The sequence below is a fragment of the Melanostigma gelatinosum genome (genome assembly GCF_949748355.1).
Source record: "Melanostigma gelatinosum genome assembly, chromosome: 15".
Classification (NCBI taxonomy): domain Eukaryota; kingdom Metazoa; phylum Chordata; class Actinopteri; order Perciformes; family Zoarcidae; genus Melanostigma; species Melanostigma gelatinosum.
In genome coordinates, this window is record NC_136648.1 from 20,380,118 (window position 1) to 20,395,718 (window position 15,601).

Genomic DNA, 15,601 nt, shown 5'->3' on the forward strand with positions numbered 1-15,601 from the left:
GTTGTGTGGAACACTGTGTGTGTGTGTGTGTGTGTGTGTGTGTGTGTGTGTGTGTGTGTGTGTGTGTGTGTGTGTGTGTGTGTGTGTGTGTGAGCGCAGCATGAAATGAGAGAACAGTTGTAATTATCACGGACTGAGTTTGTCTGTAAACAGATACACCGACTGCTCTAACATCGGCTAGAGCAACAACTGGAGACTCTGGGTGAAGAGTATTGTTTGATTAGATAACCGTGCGATGCAGAAAACGTGTTCCTATTGATGACATGATATTGGTTTCATCCATGTTTTGCAGCTCTGAAAGAGGAAAAGGCAATATTAGGCAAACCCTTGTGGATCTGCAGACCTAGCAGAGACAGGTAGTTACAGCCTGCTGCAGTTGCTACGGTAGCAGGCTGAAGCTGGTGTATGAGCTGCCAACCTCGCACTTCCTGATCTCTGCTGTCGCCTCCTGCTGCGCACAAAGTGGAAGTGACAGAAGCAGTCACCTTCAAACACTCCAACTTCAGCAGGACTGGGTTATGTTTCCATGTTTGTGTCTCCAAAGACAGAAGTGTATGTGTCTGCATCGGGTTTTAAACCAGTGTGTGTGTACCTGTGGAGGAAGCGGGTCTGCTGCTCTAGGCTCTCTCCGTAGCCCATCAGGGGTTTAACGGAGGCCCGGTACTGCTGCAGCCCCCCTGGGATCCCTGTGACCCCAGCGTCCACCATGTCTGCAGCGAGAGACGGAGGAGCGCTACACTGGGAGAAGGCCATGCTCAGGCGACCTCTTCCTCCGTCCTGCAGGGAGGAGCAGTAGGAGTCTGGGTAATGTGGTCCTCCTTCACCACGCACCACCAGGGCCATGCTCTTACTGCTGCCGGCGTCGTCATCTGACACACACACACACACACACACAAGCACAAACGTTCACTGGATCAGACTATGATGTCATAGTTCTAAATGTAAATAAATGCTGTTAACATGTAATGTATTTCATGTGTTATCTACAGTCAGATTCCAGACTACGCTGGATAAGATGTTGTTGATTTATTGACTCTTTCACTGCTGCTGTGTTTTTCAAGGTAAATGGCAGAGTGGTCTGCAAAGCTCCAGCTCCCACACCTTTGTGCCCAAGAACACCAAAAGCACAGACACATTGCTGAGTGTGATCCTCTCAAATGTGTGATCCTTAGCCGATGCAACTAGAGGAGTTGCCGCCCCAAACAGCTGGAGGAAGGACTGACTGCTCAGTTATGTGGAGGAGAAGTTTTCTTTTTAAGACAGCTGAAAAATGTTACATATATCAGGAAGGTACAATGCTATTTGATCTTGTTTTATGGAAACACCTTTTTAACATGTGTTCATGTTCATTCAGTGTTGTTTATCATGGCTGTCTACATGTCAGATGAGCATGGAGACGCACTGCGTCTTGTCAGCTTATGAATCAAACAGGTTCTCCCTGCAGGTTTCTCACCAGGCCTCACGTCTCTCCTCTCCAGTATAGAGCTGCTGCTGGTGCAGAGGGAGCTGGATCGGCCCATCCCTGACAGGCGTTCCCGTGGTAATGTGGCGCTGCCCGGATCCACCATCCCCGTCCTGCCCCCTGTGCTCCCCCCACCGTACGCCATCCTGGAGGGGGACGAGGGCATGGAGCGGACCATGGGTGGGGACATGGAGCCCTGCAGGCTGTGCCGGGTGCTGCGGCCGGACGGCGCGATGTGGACCGGACTGTGACTGCTGTACAGCACCTCTTTGGAGATCTGCAAGGACCAACCACAGTGTCAATATCATTGACAATCAAACAAAAGCATGATTGACTGTCTGTAGGTGTGCTGTGGGAAAGCCAGATGTCTTGTTGACCCATCCATCCCGACCTCTCTACGTGGACTCTTGTTGCTCTATGATGACGTCATCTGACGTCCTCCTTTGCTCCCATCACAGAGCAACAAGCTCCCAGAGGGCTCTGTCACTTCAACCTGAACACATGACGTGTTGGGGCATTGGCTGGAGCTGATGCTGTCGTTCTTCTCAGGAGGAATTGGAACTACTTTAAATCCCATTTCAAAGCTGCACCAATCAATCTTCCACATGAGCCATGGATCAAATGACTTTGTGTATTGTGTCAAGTCATTGCGATGAGCTTCCCTCAGCTTTACAAAGTCTTTCGCTTTGGTTTGGTTTTACAGTCGGAAAGCTTCCCGTTTGTACCTCGTCTTAAGCAGCAGCAGGGAAGGGAGTGTTTGTTTATCTGACACAAAGATTACAGATTAGAAAAAGTAGCCAGGAATGCACATTTCATGTTCACCCTCTCAAAAGAACAGCCTCAGAAGACTTAATCTCAACCTGTAGATGGAGAATGAAAAATAAGCAACAGTATTTGGATTGGTACATGTCGATTTGTGCCAACTGAGGGAAAGCTTGTTTCAATGTGACGTCTGCTGAGTGTGCATGAGATGAGGAAACGACAGGCACGTCAACAGACATGCTCCCAGAGACCAAAACAAACACAGTGCAGGAAAAACTGCTTTTACAGAGAAGCCCTGTGTAGGCATGCAGGTGTGTGTGTGTGTGTGTGCATGTGTGTGTCTGTGTCTGTGTGTGTGAAAGTTGTGCACGCACTGTGGGAAGCCCTCCAAGCGTCGAAATGCCCTGCTGAGGACAGTGAATCAACATGGGTGAGATCAGGTTGACTTCAAAGAGCTCTGACAAACAAACTGGCAGATTGTGACTGGCAGGCTGATCCAGGAACAGCCAGTTAAATTCAGTTAAGTTTATTGTCATATACATTTACACATATACGAAATTTGTCAATGCAGTTCATACGCTGCTGATGTGGAAACCTCACAACTGCTTGTTTTCGTTCACGTAATGTCTTCCCGGGCCATTACCTAGCTGTATAAGGGCAAATGTTAGTTTGCGTATCATTGATGTACAGCAGAAGGTGATTTGTGATAAGTTTGTCAACAGCCGCTCTCTATCAACATGCCCATTGTACCAGGAAACAGGCCGAAACTTGTTGCATTTCTTTCAAAACAGGCTTAGTGTGGTCCCACTAAGCCTGTTCTAAATCAGGTTCTGCCATCACGGGGCTCGATCAACCATTTCACCAGAAGCAATGAGCACGAGTATCCTCATCGTACTCTTGTTCTGCCGTTACTGTTACTGAAACTCAAACAACTCTTATTTGGAAATCTCGAAAAGTCGAAAGATGCCAAAAATGTCAGTCTGTATTTTTGACTGTTAAAAAGCTTAAAAGTACTTTGTATGTAAGATTTTAGCAAAAGGTTAATACTTTCTGTAAAAACACCAATATATTTGAGACTTTGCAGTCAGGCTACAGAGATCACCACAGCAAACGGCAAACCAACGTCACGTGGTCGCAATCATGCAAGTCATGATCACGATGGAGTGGGGACATCAGCCACCGTCTATTCCATCCACGCCTCCAAAAGTCTCAAAAGTCACGTTCACGAACGAGCTTCGGGTATGCTCCCTCGCTCCATGCACCGGGTAGCATGTGCGTGCACCAATCTTTCTGCGTGAACGGGTTAATATGAATGATATTATTCCATTTAGCTCTTACCATGTTCCAAACATGAAGCGGTCTACAGCTGATTATTGCAAAGAGCAATACGAGGGGAGGGAAGAGGAGGCTGGTGGGGAGGGAAAGACAATGAAGGTGCAGATGGGAGTCATTGATTAATGCCAATGGTGGAAGAAGTACCAGGATCTTCTACTGAAGTGAAAGTGCTAATACCATGATAAAAAAAATGTCCTGCATTCAAAATATTACGAAAGTAAAAGTATGTAAGCGTATAATCAATCATCACCTGTGGACCTCAAGGTGCCTCGTCATTTATTGACTTACTTTTTAAGCCGTAATCATTGGTTTTCACACTATCTCCATCTATTTTAGTGACGTTTAATTATTTCATTGTTAATTTCTATTGTATTGTTGTCTTTTATTGATTCATTTATTTTTTCTCTTGCTTTGTGAGGCACTTTGGGTGTTAAGTTGAGAGTATCTGGGCTGAGACTATTGTATTTCACTTCAATTAATTAAATTTCATTTCAATAGCTCAACATTAAAAAATCATACATTTCTGTAAATCATCTTCTGTTCTTGGAGCCTCACATCTGAAAACGAAACAACGAAAAAATTTCAAAAAACACATTGATACATGTATATACATATATTTCGTGAAATCCAGTGTTTTTTTGGTGTGATTAAGTATTTAAGTCTGAAGTTGGGTCAGTATTGACAGTGGGAGACCCCTGCACACATGGTCATACAGCCATGGGAACTGGCCAGATGAGGAGAAACACTGGCAGAAGTTCTGTCCCCTCAAAGAATCCTGATGGCACTCAGCGCTCTGCCGTCCACACCATCAGCACCTTCATCCCCAACATCAGCGCCGTGGTTCCCATCAGCACCGCAGCAGTAGCTTGTACGTGTGCAGGTGGCTTTGACGATGCTGTCAGCGGTCAGCTTTGACACACAAACAAAGCTTAGCTTTAATCTATCATTATTTCATGAAGAACGAGCTGGCACAAATGTATTCCGACCTGTCGTTGAACAAGTGTTTGCAACTGTTGCAAATTGGCATCGCGGGCGAGTATTTAGCAAGCCTCAAAAGCTCACACTGGGTTCACCTTCCAACAGGACAATGACCCACAGCACACAGTCAAGAGACAACGGTGATCGGCCTCGAGTGGCCCAGCCAGAGACCGGATCTGAACCCAGTCAAACATCTGGAGAGAACTGAAAGACAGTCTCCATCCAACCTGACAGAGCTGTAGAGGGTCTGCAGAGAAGAATCCAGCTGTGGTTTTACCTACGAATACTTGTGTCAATGTAATGTTTCAGTTTTTTGTCTTTAATTAATGAATAAAACCATTTATTTTGTGCCGTTACATTCACAGTACGGACTGTCCTACACTCCACTGAATCAATCTCTGGAAGGTCTTTCTGAAGTTTGGCCTCCAACAGTGTCACTGCGTCTGTCCTTCTCTCGGGTTCCCACCATTAATCAAGTTAACAAGCATTTCCTCTCTCCGTGCTACACATAGCAACATCACGACACACATGCAACTCAGAATAACAGAGCCCGATCTTAGATGGCATTCCCTCCGTTCCATTTAAATCAAGCTTAACATGCGGTATGCTCTGCAGCTCTACTCTGGAAAATACACAAAAGAGAAGGATTTTAGGATCCAATTTACATTTGAAAATGTGTTCAAGCTCATCGGTGAAGTTTGATGTAGTATGATGGAGCCTGACTGTGTAATATCACGTCATAAAGTATGCAGTTTGTTGATACAACTGGGGTCATGCACACATTTAATGAGTGAATAGCAGATAACCACATATCAGGATGTTTCCATCAGTCAAATCCATCTTCAACAATCGGTCAACTAACAGATGGAAAGTCACACACACACACACACACATGCCAAACATAGCCACAGCCATACACTCTCCAACACTAACAAAAGCTCCCACCTACTCAGCTTTTACATCTTTCCAAACTCACTGTCAGCCATGTAAATGGAATAATGTTCAAGAGTGTAATCAGACGCGCAAACTCAGTCGAGGTAAAAATAAAATAAAAATGGTGATTTATGTCTCTGGCAACGGTAGAGACAAAGAATGGTAAATAGACTGTACTTGTACAGATCTTTTCTAGTCTTCCGACTACACTCAAGAGCTTTAATGTCGTCATTCACCCGTTCACACGTCTCTTTATGCTGTGAAATGAAAAATGGACTAAATGCACAGACTTACAGCAAATAAAACGTGTGCATAAGGAGGACTTAAGCTGACAAAATTCAGCTTTAAGGGTGCAGCTGGTGCTCGCTGCTAAGACCGCCTGGTACCATACACCTGAATACTGGACTCTGCCAGAGTCCGATGGTACACTCCTGCGTGTTAGCCTGTTAGCTTGTTAGCCTTAGCATACGGCTGTGCTGCCTGTGGAGTTTGCCGAGAATTGTTACTGGCACTACTTTTAGTGCCAGTTCGTGTTACTGTTTTGCATATGAATATCACACAGTCTTACACATAGTTTACAAAAGGTATGCAATGTCACCGCTGAAAGTATCATCATCACGACTGAAAATCTGCATTGTCACTATGACAAGATCTGGTCTAAATGTGCTCCTTTGCCGTTGCCAGCCTGCCCTCCTCAACTTCATTATTTCTCATTGTACAGCTAATAATTCTGTTTACCAACCAACAATAAATATGTATTCCGCCCCAAAACAAATCCCATTTATCGTTTTCTTCTTGAAGTAAAGATTCCATTGCCGTTACTGATCCCAATGTGGTTGGTGAGTTTAAGTGCAGACTTAACTCAACCAGCTGTAAAACAAATGAACACAGCACAGTGTGAAATCAACTATGAAAATTGACATGAGTCAAGTTTACCACACATAGACACTCATTCTAGAGGTTCCACCAAAACCCTAACCAGACACCGATCCGTTTGTCCTGTAAACCTGTTGACTTTGTGAAGCTCCTCTTCCAAACTACATAAAAACACACGTTGTAAAAAGCGGCGTGATATAGTTTGTGCCGCTTGTGACTTACCTCCGCATGAACACAGTCACAGACCCGGTAGCTGTGCAGATGAGAGGTGCACAGCAGCCTGCATGACTGTGATGGGGTGCCACAATTCAAATCCATCTCGTTATTTCAAAAGGGCGTTGATCTCTAAACCTACACAGAGCCGACGTGTCATACCACATAAACCGTTAGGAGTCTGAAGAATCCCATAAAATAAAGCCTGCAGTGTAACGTCCAGACCAGTCACACAAGGAAGGCAGGCTGTCATTCACATCGCTGTTCCAGCACATAATTGAGCTGACACAGATTCCCCACAAAAACAAAATCTGCTTCCCACTGAGAATCAGCTCTCACAGCATCTTCTCTCCCACGCACACACACACACACACACACACACACACACAGAGAGAGAGTTCGTAGCCCTGAACAGTTATCGTGATGTAAACGTGTCTCTGTGTTTTTCTGCATATATTTAGTGACTTTGTATCTTTGGCTGATGATAAGATGAATATATTCCATCTTTAATGACATTGTAATAGAACATGTGACCTATAATCTCCAGTCCACATCTCTATGGAGCACATGCTGTTTTGAACAGTATTTTGAAACATGAATAAATAATGAAAAATTAGTTAGGCTGAGTGTTTTATACTGGTGCAAATATGATATAAACAGTTTGAAGATTGTTTCTGCTGTACTAAAACTTTCTACTACTGTTGAGTATGAATACCTTTATTGGACTCATTGTTTGATAGCCTGTGTACCTGTAGTACAATTGCTGGCACTTATGATGTACAGTGATACCGTTTTGAATGTCTGTCAATTTGTAATATTTAAGGATAGAATTCCTCAGAATATTATCTTTTATTACCTTTTGAGTCATGTCCAGAAATCACCTGATCTGCATGTATACGATCCAAACGTGGTAAAAAAACCCATGGGGGAATGAAGGAGGACATTCTGTGACCAGCAGAGATACACAGAAGGCAGAGGACAGTGAGGGAAGCCCCTCCTCCATCAGCATCTTATCTGTTGGACTAGCGGGAGCAGAACAGCATCAGAACAGACCCCCGCACTGACAGAAAGCTCCCATAATCCCAGTAACTGCCAACACAGCGGTCGTGTATAATTGAGCATTCATATAAACATCCCAAAGTCATGGAGGGAAAGTGGAGACATGTTATCAGGACAGCAATGAGGAACATGAAGCATGGACATCGTCAAAGTCCTCCTGCAGCAGCGGCAGCAGCTCACATCCATCACATGACCTCCAACCAACTGCTCTACAAACGGTGAAAGGAAGATGACGAGATATGCAGGAGTCCTTCAACGACAACTTCAACTTTCCAGAGTTGTCTCATAGCGTCATAGACCGCTGTGCTTTTCTGGATATGATGTTTTAAAAAGTGCAGTAATATCATATTGGTGTCCCTGTGGAACAGTGAGCATTGTTTGCTTTAGAACATCTTGCATTATGGGTTGCTTTAATGCTGATATGCCAACATATCGTCATGTCCTCGCATAAGGTAGCTCAGTTTAACCTACAAGACTTTCTGATAGCTCCTGTGACGCGTTTTGTTGCCACGGAGGAAACAAAGTCACGAGGAGCAGAAACAGACTTGGAGTGTATGAGTCACCTTTCATGCAACCAGGAACTACTGGTGTCATTCAATGTCACGACGAGAAGCTAATAACTGCCGGAGAAAATAACACCTTCCCCTTCCCACAGGAGACAGGAGAGTGAGGACTAGATCAGCCAAACCCTGTGATTGTCTCACCAACCCAACATTACTGCCAAGTCCAGAATCTTTCCCTGGTCAGGCTGTAATCAGTGCAGACAAACACGTGAAGAGGAGGGCCATGTGCAGTGCAGAGCCACAGTACACTCTGTGATGGGTCATATTTATTCATGCATTGTCTTCTTATTTGTCCTGTCATATCCTACACACACACACACACACAACATCATGTTTGCAGCATCTGCATATTGTTGCAGTTTAGTTGTGGTCACTTCCTTTTTTCGGGTAAATAAAGTGGAGACTTTGATGTCAGACATATTCCTCTGCTGTGTGTTCGTGGAACACCTCTCACCTTAAAGAGCGGATGAAGGGACAAGAAGATCTCTCATCTTCTCAGGAAGATGAGACAATCTGACAAAGTAGAGAAGTGAAAAAAAATGTGCTGGATGAAATTTGCAATTGTGTCTTCAACGTGCACTGACCCTTTTGTATGTCATGATAATGTTTCACAGGAAAGCATTCCCTAAAGTAGGGAATTTATTGAATTTTTCTAGGAGGTGTTCAGCTGGCCATCAGACCAACACGAGAGACTCACCAGGAGGCAGGATTACACATCTATTCATGGGACATCTGTCTGCTTCAGACTTTAAATCAAAGACCGCACATGTCTTTGTATTCACCAAATCAAATCCGAGGGGTGAAAATAATGTCTTTACCTCGATACAAGTGTATGTTTGTAGACGATAGTCTGTCGGCAGCAGCAGCAGCAGCAGCTCATACTGAGCTTGAATCCTCTGTGACGAAAGACCTGGACCTCTGAGAACAATTGGCTTTATGTTTCTCTATGAAACAGCAGAAGAAGGAAACACATGCGCGATGTGAACTATTTAAATATGAGTTTGCCACATCTGTCATCTATTCCAGCACCGATCCCCTTCTCCAGTTGAAGGTCCCAAAGAGATGGTTTCACCCTGCTAGCAGTGGGCTTCTGAGACTGTGTTCATACCGGCGGCATTAAAAGCTCCCTCATTTCAAAAAGAACACTGTGGTTACGATTTCTTTCTGACTTGTTAGTTATTTCGATCAAAATGAAACGATGAAGAAATAATGAGAAACTACTTTGATGCTGAGACATCCCAAGACTTCTTGTTTTCAAGCCATAGAATTGGATTTTATATATATTTATATAAACTACTTCTTATATATTGATCACTGTCAAATTATCATTGACGCAGGCTAAATATTCTTCAACGAGCTTTATGTATCTATGTTGAAGTTGACGCATTAATAACACTTTAATGTGATGTATAACTAAAGCAGGTAGTCGGATACATGGCTGGTTGTTCAGCGCTCCTGAATAAATACATAATGTCCGTGTTATAAATCACCCAGCATTTCTTATGTCTGACACAAAGTTGAGAACATGTGTTGGCAGTACGGACGCCGCGGGACACAGACTGGAGAGAGTGGCTGACTCACCCGGCCCTCTGTGTTGGTCGGCCTGGCATGGCGGTTGAACACGTGTGCTGGGTCTCTATGGTAAACCTTCAGACAGGAGTGGGATGTGATGTTTCTGGAAGCAAAAAGAACACAAAAGTGGACAGTTTAATGTGAGTGCGTGTGTGTGCATGTGTGTGTGTGTGACGTCCCACAAAGCGATTGAAATGTCTGGCACACTGTATTTAGTATTTAGGATTTAGATCCAGGAAGAAACCTCAAGAGGAGCAACAGAAGAGGACAGACGTGCAGTAGATGTTAGTACAGAGCTGACCAACACGGTTTAGTAAATCGAGACAGATTGTAAACATATATGAAGAGCATGGATCCAAAAAGATGTCGAGCCACTTTGAGGTGTCGCCGAACAGATATAATCTGAGCCACACCACCTCCTCTCCACCATGGAGACCCGGACAGGGGACAGACTATCACACAACCGATCCCCTAGGTATTTAGGGACAGGTTGTGTGTACACTGCTGTTGAAAAGTTTGGAGTTAGAGTCTCTCTGATTGAAGGAATATTCATATTGATTGTTGGAATATCAGCTGAACAAATCACAGGTTAAACCTGTGATTTGTTCAGTTGATATTCCAACAGTGGCAACGCCAGATTAACCGTCTATTTCTATTGGGAAGTCTGAAGAAGAGCTTTGCTGAAGTTAATTACAGCTCGTTCTAGACTGCTTTTATTGTGAAACTATTAACACTGAAACAGGAAGCTGTTCCTTATTTGACCAAGGATGGCTTCTTATTCAACTGTCGCTCAGAGGATCTTTGTCTCTTTCAGTTGCCAGTCTGGTTGAACCATTGAACAGCGTTTTGTTTTCCATCTGCTAAACTAAATAGCATATATTAGTAAGAAAGCATCAGAGCCCATTCAGTCATACAGAGTAGTCCTCTGAGACATCTGACTGGACTGTACCATACGTCATTTTAGGTTCACCCTGTTCTGTTTCACAGTAATCTAGGAGGATACCATGTTGAGGGACTACAGTGTGTCAGTTTAACTGTCAGTTACTGCGTCAAAGGGCCTCACCTGATATCCTCCAGGTCGTAGTAGACGTTGCGGTTGGTGTCTTTGATGTAGATGGCCATGTTGGGAGACTGCAGCATCTTCATGGTGAGCTGATGAGGGTAGGCGGTGACAAACAGAGCCTCCAGAGCCTCCTGACAGCTGATGTCAGCCGGCATCCTCACCTGCTTTGTCTCCTCCCCATACTGCAGGTACAACACACCTGACACACACACACACACACACACACACACACACACACAGGTCTCTTGCAGCACTGTACAGCGTGATAGTACTCACACATCCATCAATCTGAAAGCACCTAGTGACATAACACTGTTTATAAACCAGTATTACACAATATACAGTGTTGTATATGTATACACATCACTCTGCCGGTGATTCATAGAGTGATACTCTTGTATTTGGTGGTTGTTGGAAATCTTGTACAGTTGATGTGGACCTTACACTTGATGGTAATTGAAGAGATCTTAGGGTGTTTATTCTACTGAGTGCCATCTGTGGCATCATGTCCTCATCCGCTATGTAACAACGTGATGCACCATAATGCACCTGGGGGCTTTGATTGAGTTCAAAAGAAGACAGTAGAGAACGTTACCACAGAGTTGAACATTATAAGCTTTAAAAATGTGTTGTTTATTGATGGTTTGTCAACTTTTTATCTCTTCTTTAAAAGCCATGCACACCCACTCAGGTGTGCAGAGCTTTGAAAGATTCTGACGGCAGAAGTAGTTGGTTTTATCCCAGTGGGCAATCACCGCCTATACAACACGTTAAATAACCATTTAATATGTGGATGCTTTTTAAAACACAACTTTGAAAGGACATCTTTGAGAACACATTGCCGTCTTTGTCCCAACTCCAGAGTGTGAATATGAAAGTTGTGTGTGTATTAATTAAACCAAAGCCATCATAAAGATGTTCCTAGCCGAAAATAAAGCAGATCATAATCTTTACTGTACTCTACTGTGTTTCTTTACTGCGTTTCTTTACTGTACTCTACTGTGATTCTTTGTTTCTTTACTGTACTCTACTGTGTTTCTTTACTGCGTTTCTTTACTGTACTCTACTGCATTTATTTACTGTACTCTACTGCGTTCCTTTACTGTACTCTATTGTGATTCTTTGCTTCTTTACGGTACTCTACTGCGTTTCTTTACTGTACTCTACTCCGTTCCTTTACTGTACTCTACTGTGATTATTTGCTTCTTTACTGTACTGTAATCTGTGTTTCTTACAGTATTCTACTGCATTTCTTACTGTACTCTACTGTGCTTCTTTACTGTGTTTCTTTACTGTACTCTACTGTGTTTCTCTCCTGTACTCTACTGCGTTTCTATACTGTTCTTTACTGTATGACCATATTTTCAACACATAGCAGGCTACAGGATATCCATGTCATATCTGTTGGCAAAAGTTAATGATATGTCAAATCTTTTAAAGTCCCAAAGGTTGTATAGTAAGATATCACCGTGGTACTAGCAGCTTATTTCCTTCTGGCCTAAACTCAAGATGTATTCGTAGTAAGAATACAGGTGTTAGCCTTGTGCTTGTGTATGTGTGTCTACCTACCAGGTGGCCTCTCTCTGGTCTGGCTACTTGACCGGCCAACAGGTAGACTTGATCTGGCTTTACAGCCCCTTGTAAAGGGTACTGTTGGGGGCAGCACGTCTCCATCAGACATGGTCTCTGAAGCCAGAGGGTCCTGCTGCTCCACCAAGCCCAGCACAGCTGCACAGAGGGGGCTTTCAGTGGAGCGGGGACTCCTCACCTGGATGGAAGGAAACAGAAGAAGAGAGCAGACTGAATAACACTAAGATTCTATGGGACTCTAGTCCTGCAGCGAGAATGGTGGCACGGACATTCAGAACAGGCCTGAATGATGATGAGACAGCTTTCTTTTTGAGGGCAATATGATGTTGTTACAAGAAGACAAACATTTCCACAGGAGCTTCTTCCACTGCTGTCAGGCAACACAGGAAAGCTTCATGGATTTCTTTTTTTATTCACAACCAGCACTCACAAGTCTGTAACATCTACAGTGCTTGCCAACATTGTCTGTATGTGTCACCTGTGTCACACGTGTCACCTGGTGGCATACTCTAATATCAGTAGATAGTTTAAAAAACACGCTCAAAGTGCTTTAACATTCACCCATTCACAGAACTTCCCTGTCCACAATTGCTACCAGCTCAAGAACACAACAGTTTTACATCAACTCCAAGACAGAGGTCACATTTCAACATAAATACTCCAGTCATGATGTAACTTGATCTCATGTAGATTGCAACGAAAGCTATTTCACATGTATCGCTCCCCTAAAGGGTTTTAATCACAGTTGGGCCGTATATATATGCTACATGTATTCATAATAAATTAGATTTGGAGTACTCTGTAATTGTCATGAATAGAATGAGATTTGGGTCGAGTAAGACCAGATCTGGTAGAATGAGACCTATCTGGGTTGAATAGGACCAGGATTGGGTTGACTAAGACCAGATCTGAGTATATTTGGGTATTTGTTTTTTTGACATTGTCAAATCTAATATGTACTGTACTTTTCGGACTATAAGCCGCTACATTTTACCCCACGCTTTGAGGCGTCGTCTTATAGTCCGGTGCGATTTATATACGGATTTTTCCGTAGCTTTTCTCCGCCACAACAACAACCGCAACTTCCGGTTCCGGTCCAACACAACATTTACTAGCTCCCGACACAGAACAGTTGCTACCAGCAACCCCTCTGCTACCAGCTGTTACTGACAGGGTCGCTACAATATGGATGAAGTACCTTTGACCTACCTCTCACTAGGACTGTTGACAAAAAAGGTTGAACGGCAAGATGCTTTTAACAGTACATGTCCGACTCGCTAGCTTCTAAGCTCATTTTAACATTACCGCCAATGGGGAAATGCTAACCGCGATTAGCATTCGCGAATATATAATATATCTTTGTACATCTTTTCATGCAGACATACTTGCATTACATACTAAGGTCTCTCACGGCTACCAAACGAAAAGCAATGAGGCAATAACTGTTGTTGCTCATAGCTTTGAACAGCTGTTGTGCTAGCAGCAACTGGCCAAGCCAGTTAGCCGTAAATGCTATTCAGAGCTATGAGCAACGTAGACACGCTGCATGAGAAGATCAGCTTTTTCTCAAGTCTGCCAGTGGATCCTAACAGCGCGGAGCAGTGTGAAAGAATCCACCATCACCAACGGGTTCTGAAAGGCTGGACTACTACGAGATGAAGACGACAGAGCAATGAGGAGGACAGGCAAAGTGACACTGAGGGTGCAGACGAAACACGGACTGCAAGCACGAACGAAGCAATTCTGAGGCTGTTTAATTCCGACACTGAAGAAGAGGACTTCAATGGTTTTAGTGCACAGGAGGACGAAGGCGATAGCGATCAATAGCGATCCTGCGTGTTTTTGTGTGCGTGTTTTTGAGTGAGAGAAATAAATCATCTTGGTTTGCAATAAGACTGCTGTCCTGAGTCTGCATTTGGGTCCTTGAACACACCACATCATGAACCGGTAGGTACATGTCCGACTCGCTAAAACAGACTAAGGTCTCTCAAGGCTTTTAGATTCTAATGAGAAGACACGCTGCTTCGTTTTACTTCTTCCGTTTGGTAGCCTTGAGAGACCTTAGTCTGTAAGTATGTAAGTATCTGTAAGCTTCTAAATGTTGCTGAAAAGGCGTTTTGGTTGGATGATATTTATGCGATTCTCCAAACTTTCACTTCATACGATACTAACATTATATTTCTCTTTTTCAGAACATATTGAGGACACAAAATCCAGTTTGTTTTTGTTGCAATCCGTGTGAAGTTGCCCCACATTTTTATGTAAAATGCCTGGACTATAATCTGATGACATGCAGCAGTTCTGTGTTTTGGCTTTGAGCTCAGTGCTCCATGTTCTGTTTGCAGATACATTTGTTGAAGAGTTTGTTCCTCAAGCTTCTTTGTAGAGCAAATGTGTCAAAGATAGAACGATAAAGAAAGGAGGCTACTTGAGGTGAAGAGACAAGCGAACACACCAAAGGCCCAGTTTTGCCAGCTTTTCTTGAGTTCCAACCTTGGAACCCATCGGTTCGCCGTAAGGAGCCGATAAGCATCTGGGGACCAGGGGCTTTATTTCTGGGGTTCCAGTGTAGCCGGCAGATACAGTTGCAGTTCACAAGCTCATTTTAAAGAACGCTTCCGATACCAAAAACCTTGTCCCGTTGTCGACATATTCTGCATATGAAGGCAGAATGTGTTTGTAAATTGTGCCGTTTTTTACCTCAAATAATATCTACAAAGACTTAGCCAACTACGTTTACACTTACTAAGTAATAACTAGAAGTTTCACCAACTTAGCACAAAAAACACCATGTAGCTGTGGTTGATCGGCAACTGACTGGACATGGATGAAATTATTTTAGCCAGAATCACCAGATTTGCAGAGGTTAATGTTTAAATATCAATGCTTGGTGCATAGGGTTAGACGACCTGTTACAGTGTCAACTAGGGGTGTCACGGATCACAAACCTCACGGTTCGGTTCGGATCACGGTTCAGGAGTCACGGTTCGGATCATTTTTCGGATCAACAAAGAAAAGGGGAGGAGACAAATATAACTTTGCTTTCCATTTATTAATTGAAGAACCTCAAGAACACTGAAAGCAAAGAACTTTGGGCTATAGTCTTACATGAAAACAAAAATATTGAAGATGTCCAATTTGAAACAAAATCAAATAAATAAAAATAATACATTCAAGAATTCTGTTAAGTTTAAG

The 15,601-nt window shown here is 43.4% G+C and overlaps 1 protein-coding gene across 1 annotated transcript in view; it reads right to left on the reverse strand.

Moving 5' to 3' along the window:
- LOC306789145 (sickle tail protein homolog) overlaps positions 1-15,601 on the reverse strand; it is a gene marked incomplete at its 5' end in the record, with an annotated part of 97,221 nt that overhangs the window by 21,240 nt on the left and 60,380 nt on the right. The window contains 5 exons of the mRNA XM_079284952.1: positions 593-869; positions 1,454-1,739; positions 9,763-9,856; positions 10,817-11,015; positions 12,386-12,584. Of these exons, the coding sequence (XP_079141078.1) occupies positions 593-869; positions 1,454-1,739; positions 9,763-9,856; positions 10,817-11,015; positions 12,386-12,584 (1,055 nt within the window). The remainder of the gene's footprint in view (positions 1-592; positions 870-1,453; positions 1,740-9,762; positions 9,857-10,816; positions 11,016-12,385; positions 12,585-15,601) is intronic.